The sequence below is a fragment of the Cetorhinus maximus genome, chromosome 8 (assembly GCF_964194155.1).
Source record: "Cetorhinus maximus chromosome 8, sCetMax3.hap1.1, whole genome shotgun sequence".
NCBI lineage: Eukaryota > Metazoa > Chordata > Chondrichthyes > Lamniformes > Cetorhinidae > Cetorhinus > Cetorhinus maximus.
Window position 1 is genome coordinate 56,273,822 of NC_135886.1, and position 12,198 is coordinate 56,286,019.

Genomic DNA, 12,198 nt, shown 5'->3' on the forward strand with positions numbered 1-12,198 from the left:
GTTCATAGATCAGTGTTTAAAATGGAGCTGGCAAAAACAAATCACAAACCATCACTGCATTAAATAGAACAAGACTCCCTAAAATGTAACTGAATGAGTGCCCCACACTCAACCAGGAATCTGGAGGTAGATTTCCAGGCATTAGTGACAGGAGACAGCAAATCAGCTGGGAACAATAATCAACAGCTTCTAAACCTGCAGCTTTATGTCGCCTGCATTCTCTCCAGGAAAATACTTTAGTCTCTACCCCAGACAAGCCCCTCTGCCCTCCCATCTCCCCATCCTTTCCCAAGGTAAACAGGGTCAGAATTCAGACATGCTATTAATTACCATTGATTCCCAAAATGCAGTTCCTCCACTCGCAGCCAATAAAAACAGGGTAATTATGAAGATTTGAACTTCAGTCACATCAATTCTGATTGGGTGAGAAAAGCAGAAATCAGTATTAGAGCCACTCATTGGTAGTTAGTGCATCCCAAGCAAAGCAACTGCAGCTCCATCATGCACCAAACCAGAGTAACTCGTTCCATTAGACCCCTTTGCACTCTCTAATGCTCCATTTTTTCAACACACCATTCGCAATTCATCAGCATGACGTCTCTGACTATTAAGAGTGGCTCACCCCTTCAGCAAAAGAAGCGATCTGCACCACGTTAGTCAATCTCTGCTCGGGGTAGTGACTGCATTATTGTAATCGGCGTCAATGCCTTTAGGCTGAGAAAGATAAGGATTCCTTCTCCTGAATGCCATCCAGCTGTCTCTGAAGCTGAAAGTGCGTGCCTGGTGAGGGGAGTTGGGCGTTTAAAACTGGGCTCAGCTGGGTCTCTTGCTGCTACCCGATGCCATTGCAAAGAATGGCTGTTTGAGTAAGGCACCAGCATACCACCAGGGGCTAAAAAACAATTAATACCCCAACAAGGGCTCATCACCACAAGAGGACGAAGGCAGACAGAGGTTAAGTACAAGACATCCTACCATGCCTGGTGCTACAGTTTAAAAAGATACCTTGCAAACTATCAAAAGCCTAGACTACCTCCCCTCTCCACACACACACACACACACACACCCACACACACACATACACTTAGCTTCTGAGCCCCAAGAATTTAAGATGGTGTTTCACTTCACCTAGCCAATTTTAAGAATTTGGATGCAGTGCAGCTTTAATGAAAGCCATGTGTTTCTGCACTGGAGTCCCTGCAGCCCTTTCAAGGGTTAATCGTCAATGGTGCATGGCCACATGATAGGAATCGAGGGGGTCTGAAGAGGTGAAAGGTGTTACTGATTGGCTACGGTGTGTGATAGAGCAACAGTCTGATTGGTTACAGTCAACATGCAGTCACCCAAAAGGCTGGTGTTTACCGGAATATTCCACAGTGAAGGCCCCACAATCACTGTCACAACTTGTGCAACTACAATACAGAGCTGAGCTTCTGTGACATCGAATCTGTCAGTTAGAGAATAATCATAAAACAATGAAACACCACAAGCAAGACAAAAACAGAACGAGTAGCAAAGATACACTGTCCAAGGGTAAGTCTGCTCAGTGGAACAGTTGTAAGACACACTGGGTTCACAGTGCAGGTCACTTCCATGTTAAGAGAGACCCAGCCCTTGGTGTCAGGTTACTGACACAGCACTGAGGGACAACACTGACTGCAGTTAATGGCTCGACCAGAGGCAGAGTCAAAAACAAAGGCAGTAGAGTTTAAACTTGGGTTCTTTGTAATAAAGAAAAAGTAGGTGCCCGACCATGTGCCTGGTTCCTAGTTAAAAAAAAACACATCCGAGTTGAAGCTCATTTGTGTTTGAACGTCATTGATCACCTACAGATCAGTGAGCAACTGATCTTTCCATACCTGCACAGATAGAAGAACACACAATGTTACATACGATATGCAACACAAACAGGCCACTCATCCCAAGCAGTTCATTCACCTGCATGCGCCCGCTTGCTCGCACCCACCTGCCAGCGCCTGCACGCGCCCACCCGCCTGCGCCCGCTTGTCTCTCTTTGCGGATCTGGATTTCTATAAGGCAGTGCGCTTCATTATCTCCCCAGCACCCATTTAATACTCACATCCCAAAGCGCAGTGTCCCAGAGACATACGTCTGCCAGTGTGCACAGTAGAACATGAAGACCCCGGCAAAGCAGCAGAAGAACATCCAGTCTGGGTTTGTGCCCAACTGTACAGCGATGCAGATTCCCAGGACCACAAAGACTGTGGGATTGAAATGGACAGAGTATTATCAATGCAGAAAGGAAATGGACCACAAGGATTCAAGTACACCCTCCACATCTGGAGGTGGTCTAGGATAATCCTCCCCAGTCACTGCAGCCTCAAAAACAATTCTGTTAAGGAATACGATATCTAGGATTAAACCAGGTATGCCAGCCTGTCTAGGAGCAGGGAAGAGCAACATCACACCGTCCAGCCTTTTCAATTCAGCCACCGGGGATATCACAATAGACATCAAGGAATCAGGCATGTTGTTCCCTAAACCACCAACCCCGCCACCCCATCGCTCTCAAGTAGTGGATCGGGAACAGCTCTCCCTCTCGAAATGGCACATTAGGGGGCTTCACACTATGAAGATGGGAATGTAGCGAGAAGCTAGAGCTGATCTATCAAACAGTGACAGGCTCATCAGGGTTTAAGTCATTAATGACTAAGGTCACATCATGAAAACATAGAAAAATGTCAAAGCTATAAAGACATATCTGAATGTGTGAAGAATGTGTTACAAATTAGACTAATAGCAGAGATAGAAATTAATAGATTTGACCAATAGCCATGACAGAGTCATGGCTGCCAAGTGACCAAGGTTGGGAACTAAACATTCTGGGATACTTTATGAGATAGGCAAAATAGAAAAGGAGCTTTGCCCTAATAAAGGACAGGATAAAGACAGTTGAGAGAAAAATCAAGTAGAAGAATCAGTTTGGATGAAGCAGAAAACATTGGTGAGAGTTGTTTATCAACCACTAACAATAGTTGTAGTGTAGGGAAGAGATCAGGAAATTAGAGGCGCATGTAATAAGGGTAATATAGTAATCATGGGGGACTTTAATCTTCATATAGGCTATGTAAATCATCTTTGCAATAATAGTGCGGGGGACAACTTCTTGGAATGCATACAAGATAGTTTTCTAGATCTGTATGTCGAGGAACCAACTAGAGAACAGGGGATTTTGTATCGAGTACTGTACAATGAGAAAGAGTTAATTAATAACACTGCAGAAAGGGGCTTTAGGGAAGAATGACCATAATACAATAGAATTTTAGCCTAAGTTTGAAAGTGATTTAGTTAAGTCCAAAACTAGAGTCTTAAATCTAAACAAAGAAAACCATATGCGGTTAAAGTAGATTGGGAAGCTAAATTAAAAGATGTGACAGTAAACAAGCGACGGCTAGCATTTAAAGGATTAATACATAACTTGAAACAAATATACATTACTTTAAGCCATTAAAAACCTTCAAAGCCATAAAAAAATGATCCAATTGTGGCAAACAAAAAGAGGTAAGGATGGCATTAATTCAAAGAGGCCTATAAAGTTACCAAAACGATTAGCAAGCCTGAGGATTGAGGGCATTTTAGATCTCAGCAATAGGGGACCAAGAAATTGCAAAGGAAAGAGAAAAGAGAATGAGAGCAGACGAGCAAGAGACAAAAACAGATTGTAAACTTTTCTGTATGTATGTAAACAGGAAGGGATTAGGAAGCATCGGCCCATTAGAGACAGGGACAGAAGAAATTATAATGGGGAAATGGAAATGACCGAGACATGAAACAAATATTTTGTACCAGTCTTCACAGTAGGAGACAAAAAAACTTTCTGGAAATAATGGGGAACCAAGGGTCTAGTGAGAAGAACGAACTTAAATCAATATAAGGAGAGAAATAGTACTGGAGAAATTAATGGGACTAAGTGGCGTCAAATGCCCCAGACCTGACCACCTGCATCCTGGGGTTTTAACACTGGGTGGCTGCAGAGATAGTGGATGTATTGGTTTTGATCTTCCAGAATTTCTTAGATTCTAGGGCAATTTGCAGAGGTTGGAAGGTAGTAAACATAGCCCACTATTTCAGAAAGGAGGAAGAGAGAAAGCGCAAATAGGCCTGTTAGCCTAACATAGCAGTAGGCAAAATGCTACAATCTACTAGGGATGTAATAACAGAGCATGTAGAAAATCATCTGATTGCGCAGAGTTCACACAGATTTATGAAAGGCGACTTGTATTTGACATATTTAAGAGTTTTCAGGATGTAACTAGTAGATAGATAAAGGAAACCAGTGGATGTAATGTACTTGGCTCTTCTAAAAGTATTCAATAAGGTGTCACACAAGAGGTTATTAAAGAAAATTAGGGCTTGGGATTGGGTGGTTGCGGGGGCGTAATATGTTGATTGGCATGGATTGAGGATTGGTTAGTGAACAGAACAGTGTAGGAATAAAGAGGACATTTTTTGGGTTGGCAGGTGTTACTAGCAGGGTACAAGGATCAGCACTTGGGACTTCAGCTATTTACAATCATTATTAACGACTTAAATGAGGGGACTGCATGTTAAAATATCCAGATTTGCTGAGGATGCAAAGCTAGGTAGCAAATTAAGCAGTGGAGAGGATACAAAAAGGCTGCAGAGGGATATAGGCAATTTGAGTGAGTGGACAAGAACATGCCAGATGGAATACAATGTGGCAAAGTGTGGAATTATCCACATTGGTAGGAATAATAATGAGCAGAATATTTTTTGAATGGATCAAGACTGGGAAACGTGTGCAGAGGGACCGGGTGTCCTACATTAATCACAAAGCTAACATGCAGGTACAGCAAACAATCAGGAAAGCAAATAGTTCTGATTTTGGAGGGATTGGAGTAAAGAAAGCTTACTACAATAATGCAGGGCATTGGCGAGGCTACACCTGGAGTCATGTGCACAGTTTTGGCCTCCTTATCCAAGGAAGGGCATACTTGCTCCAGAGGGAGTACAACAAAGGTGCACTAGACTGGTTCCGGGATGAGGGGAAGAACTTGCAAGAATGAGAGATTATCTAAACCAGCATCGGGCAGAGGCCACCTGGCATGCCTGACCTGCACTGGGCAGAGCTAAGATAGGTCATTACACTGTGATCAGGATTCCTAGCTTATAAATTCTATTGCATGTATTGATTGGGCATGCTCCAAGGCCCTTCATGTGTCTCAGTCTCATCCTAGGTTACTTCAACAGCATGCAGTCTGTCTAGTACTCATTTTCACTCCCCTTGTGCAATGCTTTTTGTGCCTGAATTAAATTTCATCTCCCATTCATCTTCCCACACATATATTTTGTTCAGCTCACTCTGTAATGTGTGTTGCCAACTCAGATTCTACTGCCCCTCCCATTTGGTACAATTTGTAATTTTGACCAATTTATCTAGGATTTCGGAATTAAAGCCATTGATATAAATTAGAAACAGCAGCGGCCCCAACACCAATTACTGAAGTATCCCAGTCTGTACTTTCCTAATCTCTGACAACTCCTCTAACCCTTGTTTTCTATCCTTCAGCCAATTTCGCAACAACTGCCTTCAGCCTCATGGCTTTGAGTTTGATTAATGCCCTTTCACAGAGGGATTTGTTAAATGCCTTTTGAAAGTCTAATTTTAATAAGTCATAGCATTTCACAGCCCAGTTGGGGTTGTTGCTTTAAGAACTCAGACAGGTTGATCAGGCTGGTGACTGCTGGATCCTAAGCTATTATTGTCCTGACAATCAATTCCTTCATTCAAGATGAGATGGTTGCTGGTGTCCTCTCTTGAATGTGGGCATCACATCAGAATGTATCCCTCAAAATGATCACCAGTATCTTGCGAACCTCTGCCTTTGTCTCAGGAAAGATTGAAGAAGCTGAGGTTCTTTTAGAAAATAAAAGGCAGATGACCTAATAGAGGTCTTTAAAATTATGACTGGGGTTGGTGGTGGTGGGGCGGGGGGGGGGGGGGGGGGTGTGTGTGTGTGTGTGTGTGTGTGTGTGTGTGGGGGGGGCTGTGGGATGTAGCGAGGATGTTCCCATTCAAGAGAATCTAAACCTGCTGGGAATAAATAGATAGCTATTAATAAATTCAGTGGGGAATTCAGGAGAAGCTTTACTACAAGTGGCTAGAACATGGAACTTTTACCACAGGGAGCAGTCGAGGCAATAGCATAGATGCGCTTAAAGGGAAACTGATAAACACAGGAGACAGAAAGGAATAGAAGGTTATGCCGATAACGTGAGATGAGATTAAGTATGGTGGGAAAAATGTTTGCATGGAGCATAAATATTAGCATGGACCAGTTCAGCCAAATGGCCCATTTCTGTGCTGTTAATTATATGTAATTCTCTCAGTAGTCTAGGTTAAATACTGCCTATCCCTGTTTAGAGCTTGTCTGGGATTTCCATTTCCTCTACGTCAATGTCATTGATTTTACTTAAGTTACATCTGTTTGGGAAAGAAATATTGTTCACATCTTCTCTTTTGAACACATGGAGTAAGGAATCATGTTTACTATCTATGCCTGTCGTTAATGATTTTCACCTCTTCTGTTACTTCCTTTTTTTGGATAATATCGTGGGATGTGGGTCCTAGTCCTGATCCCTGGGGAACTCCACTGCTCCTGCAATCTGGAAACAAAAAGTTCACCAGCATTCTGTTTCCTGTCAGCCAGCCAACTTGGTGCCAATACTGCCACTGTCCCTTTCATTCCACGGGCTTCTCTCTTCCCACATGTCACTATTCTTGTTCATTCCCATCGTCAGTGAAAGAAAGTTTGACAAAATGCAATTACATGGGGCATCAGATCCTCCTCAGCAGGAGTGAAAGCACAACTTTATTTCACTAAGCTTGAATAGGGGATCCCATCTGAATCCCTAGATTTGCTTTCTAGCCTCATTCCAGTATTGGGCTTGCTGTGCTTTCTTAAAGTACTGGTTATAATAACTGGTGATCACACACAAAAGGTTTCTGTATATTCAGTACATAAAATACAAGTAAGTGAGCTCTTACCGGTGGAAAGTGAATCACAACCATGATCAAACAGCTCTCCAAGAGGACTACTGCTATTGGTTCTTCTAGCCTGCTTCCCATCTATAGCATCGAGTGTCTGGTAGATAAAAAGGCCCAGCGCACAGGCGAGGTACGCCCATAGAGGTGCCTGCAGAGGACAGAAAACACAGAATGAGCCCAAAGACAGCAGCAGATTGACACACCAATAGCAAAGTGAAGGGATGGATTAGGAAAAACACAAGAAACCCACCGACAGAGCTTTAAAGTGACATTAGTTTAAATGACTTTTTGCATAAACAATGCACTTGATCACAAGTAACAGCATGTAAAGAAATAACTAAAGTTATCATAGCAACTGCACTTCATTGACCATAAAGCATTTTAGGATGTGCTTAGGTCCTGAAAGGTGCTATAAAAATGTAGGTCAGTCTTTCTTTTATTAAATGCCTCAATGTACTTGGACTCAGATGTTTGAGCTGGAGGCATGTCTAACAGGGGATAGGATGGATAATATTCCAGCAGATGCCTCCCTTCCTACCCCAGGAGCTATATACAGTGGCACTACTGAAATCTGGAGCTCAGCGGTACAGGTCTAACAGTATGCTCCAGGAGATTTATATTTTTGAGTTTGGAAATTATGGGGGTGATGATGGAGGAAGGCAGTGATATAGCCTGACTTTAATTATCAAGACAACTGAGGCAACAGGAAGCACTCGAGGCAAAGCCTGAGCAGGACAGGATAGACCAGGTATTCATAATGAAGGATAAAAGCCATACACAGGAAACAGTCAGTCAATAATCCAGGGTTCCAATCAATTCAAGTGAGGCAACAATCAAATTTTGAAACAAAAACAGAAAATGCTGGAAAAACTCAGCAGGTCTAGCAGCATCTGTGGAGAGAAATAGAGTTAAGGTTTTGAGTCCAATATGACGCTTCTTCAGAATTTATTTCAGATTTCCAGCACCCGGAGTATTTTGCTTTTATTTTAATCAAACCTCACGATGTTGGACATGACTGCTGTTGGAATATAGGAACTAGAGGATGCCCTTCAGCCATTTGAGCCTCTTCTGTACCTAAACTCCAAACATAACGACGATACCCAATGAAAATCCATCCATCTCGGGTATACTAATATAGTGGTTTTGTTATTGGACTAGTATTCCAGGGGCCTGGAGTAATGATCCAGAGATGAGTTCAAATCCACCACATTGCTGAGGAATTTAATTTCTGTTTGTTAAATCTGGAATAAAAAGCTAGTATTAGTAATGGAGTTACTGGGTTGTCGTAAAAAAACCATTTGGTTCACTAATGTCCTTTAGGAAAAGGAATCTGCCATCAGTGCAAAAGGTAAAGCTGAAGTTTTCACAACCAGCTCTGACCACAAGTGCTAAGTGGTTCATCTATCTTACCATCCTCCCGAAGTCCTGACATCACAAAAGCCAGTCTTTAGCCAATTCGATTCACTCCATGTGAAGTAGTATTAGAACTGGATATAGCTAAGGTTATGGGTCCTGACAATATCCCAGCTATAGTATTGGAAGACTTGTGCCCCAGAATGAGCTGCACCCTTAGAGAAGCCATTCAGCTACAGCACTGGCATCTATCCAACAATGTGGAAAATTGCCCAGTGTGTGCTGTTCACAAGAGCAGGACAAATCCAATCCGGCCAATTATCAACCCGGACGTCCACTCTCAATCAAGAGCAAAGTGGTGGAAGCTGGTGTGGGCAGCCCGGTACTTACTCACCCAGAACCTACTCACTAACGCTCAGTTTGGGCTCTGCTAGGACCACCCGGCTTCAGCCCTCTTTACAGATTTAGTTCAAATATGGACCAAAGAATTGAATTCAAGAGGCAAGGTGAAAGTGTCTGCCCTTGATATCAAGGCAGCTTTTGACCAAGTGTGGCATCAAGGATCCCTAGCAAAAGAGAAGTTAACTGGGCAGGGTTTGGGGGGGGGGGGGGGGGGAGAGAGAGAGAGAGAGAGAGAGAGAGACGGGGGACGGGGACGGTGAGAGAGACGGACTCTCCACTGGTTGGAGTCATACCTAGCACAAGAAAGATGGTTGTGATTGTTGGAAGCCTATCATATCAGTCCCAGGGCATCACTGCAGAAGTTCCTCAAGGCAGATATGGACAACATCCAGGCTTGGATTGATAAGTGACAAGTAACATTCGTGTTTCACAAGTTCAGGCATTGACCACCGCCAACAAGAGAGAATCAATCACCTCCATGACATTCAACAGAATTACCATCCTGATTTAGAACTATAATCATCATTCCTTCACCTTCACTGGGTTAAATCCTGGAAATCCCTCCCTAACAGCATTGCAGATGTACCTACACCACATGGGCTGCAGTGGTTCAAGGCAGCAGCTCACCACCACCTTCTCAAGGGCAATTAGGGATGGGCAATAAATACAGGCCTAGCCAGTGACACTCACATCCCATGATTGATTAAATTAAAAGTCTTGAAGGTTTCAATTGGACCTCAGCATCCACAGGCTTTCAGAAGAAGAGGGCCCCATATTACCACTCCACTTGTGTGCAAAAAATTGCTTCCCGATTACTTTCTTAACTGTAATTCTGAACTTAAGTCCCTTTGTTCTGGGGTGCTGATCAGCCATGATCTCATCGAATGGCAGAGCATTCTCAAGGGGCTGAATGTCTCAGTCCCATTGCTGTATTATAAATGCACCTTGAGCAAGTGATTGGTCTCCTGATGTACATGGAAACCAATGGGTCAAATAGGTGGCCACTGGTCATGTGGAAATCCACATTTGCAGCGACCCCATTTACCTCAAGATGCCACTGCTCACTAGTATGATTGCTGGGTCCTGGCCAGAGTTTGCCTCCATTTTACTGCAGGGTGCATGACTGGTGGCAGGATCACCATCATCCTGGAAACGTGGTCCAGCTCAGAATGGTTTCAGAAATGGAGTGCTCTCAGGCTCTAGGGCCTGTTAGAATCATTAAACTGTGAAACTACCCGTTAAAATAGTCTGTGCGCAGAGTCTCCAGTTTCTTATTTTCCACACAGCTGCATTGTTTTGCTAGGCTGGAGTAGAGAGAGAGAAGTCACATTTTTTGCAAAAGAAGTGTTGCTAATGGGAAAAGTTGATAAGTAGCCCTGAATAGACTGGAGGCAGTGACTGCATTTCACTGTGAGCCACAATCTAATCTATTGAAAACACTTGGAAGAAACTCTTTGGCAGCACCCCTGCATTTTCTAGCAAATGAACAGCCGATAAACCAAAGGTTGAGAAGCTGAGACATGATCCACGGTCCTCTAGAATATTTTAAGCAACTTTCAGCTTTGATGAGCGCTGGCTGGAAATATGCTGTGTGCTGCTCCTGTTTTGCTGCATTTACAGTTGTTTGCATTTATACAGCAACTTTAAAGTAGTAAAACATCCCAAGAAGCTTCACAGAAGTGTTATCATAGTGTGTCACCAAGCCATACAAGGACATGTTAGGGCACATGACCACAAGTTTGCTCAGAGATGGATGAAGAAGCATCTTAGAAATGGGAGAGGTGTAGAGAAGCAGAGGGGGGATTCCAGGGCCACGGCAGCTGAAGGTACAGCCACTAATGATGGACCAATTAAAATCAGAGATGCAGAATTGAAGGGACAGACATGTTGGAGGGTTGTGGCGTTGGAGGGGTGAGGACATGCAGAAATTTGAAAACAAGGATGAAGACCTTAAAATTGATGCTCTGCTTAACCAGGAGCCAATGTAGGTCAATGAGCACGGGATGATGGACCAATTGGATTTGAACGGACTCAGGTCAAATGCAGCAGAGTTTTGGATGGTCTGAATTTTAAAGAGGACACACTTCTAAAGTATGTCAGGGACAGAGGGGCATAGATCTCTAAAGGTGGCAAGACATATTGGGAGAGTAATTACCAAAGAAATTGGATCTTGGGCTTCATATATAGAGGTATAAGTACAAAAGTAGGACAATTATGCTGAACCTTTATAAAACTCTGATTAGGCCATAACTAGAGTACTGCGTGAGTTTAGTTTCCTAAAACAACACTTTAGGATGGATGTGATCACAGGCCCTTGAGGGAGGTTGGGGGGGGGGGGGAGAAGAGGAGTGGAGATTTACCAGAATAGTTCCAGGGATGAGGGATTTTAGCTATAAGGTTCAGGCAGAGAAGCTCGGATTAGAAACATAGAAAATAGGATCAGGAGTAGGTCATTCAGCCCTTTGAGCCTGCTCTGCCATTCAATATCATAGCTGATCCTGTATCTCAATGCCATACTCCCACACTCTCCCCATACCCCTTGACCCCTTTAGCATCGAGAAAGCTATTTCCTTCTTAAATATATTCAGTAACTTAGCCTCCACAGCCTTCTGTGGTAGAGAATTCCACAGGTTCACCACTACCTGAGTGAAGAGGTTTCTCATCTCCATCCTAAATGGCCTACCACTATCCTGAGACTGTGATCCCTTGTTCTAAACCCTCCAGCCAGAGGAAACATCATCCCTGCATCCAGTCTGTCCAGCCCAGTCAGAATTTTATACGTTTCAATGAGATTCCCTCTCATTCTTCTAAACTCCAGTGAATACAGGCCTAGTTGGCCCAATATCTTCTCATACAACAATCCCACCATCCCAGGAATCAGTCTGGTGAACCTTTGCTGCACTCCCTCTATGGCAAGTTTATCTTTTCTTAGGTAAGGAGACCAAAACTCCAGGTGTGGCTTCACCAAGGCCCTGTATAGCTGCAGTAAGACATCCTTGCTCCTGTACTCAAATCCTCTCGCAATGAAGGCTAATATACCATTTGCCTTCCCAACTGCTTGCTGCACCTGCATGCTTGCTCTCAGTGATTAGTGCACAAGGATACTCAGGTCCCTTTGTACATCAGCACTTCCCAATCTATCACCATTTAAATAAAACCCTGCCATTCAGTTTTTTTCTTACCAAAGTGGTAACTTCACACCTATCCATGTTATACTGCATCTGCCATGCATTTGCCCACTCACTCAACTTGTCTAAATCACCTTGAAACCTCCCAACACCCTCCTCACCACTTACATTCTCTCCAAGTTTCATGTCATCAGCAAGCTTAGAAATATTACACTTGGTTCCTTCATCCAAACCATTGAGATATATTGTGAATAGCTGGGGCCCAAGCACTGATCCCTGCAGTGC

The 12,198-nt window shown here is 43.4% G+C and overlaps 1 protein-coding gene across 1 annotated transcript in view; it reads right to left on the reverse strand.

Moving 5' to 3' along the window:
* The window catches only part of LOC144683180 (choline/ethanolaminephosphotransferase 1-like), a 31,484-nt gene extending 19,490 nt beyond the window's left edge, over positions 1 to 11,994 (reverse strand). The window contains exons 1-4 of the mRNA XM_078546143.1: positions 11,968 to 11,994; positions 7,031 to 7,178; positions 2,081 to 2,222; positions 1,363 to 1,447 (exon numbers count right to left, since the gene is read on the reverse strand). Coding sequence (XP_078402269.1) covers positions 1,363 to 1,447; positions 2,081 to 2,222; positions 7,031 to 7,178; positions 11,968 to 11,994 — 402 coding nt within the window. The remainder of the gene's footprint in view (positions 1 to 1,362; positions 1,448 to 2,080; positions 2,223 to 7,030; positions 7,179 to 11,967) is intronic.
* Between the last annotated feature and the right edge of the window lie 204 nt (positions 11,995 to 12,198).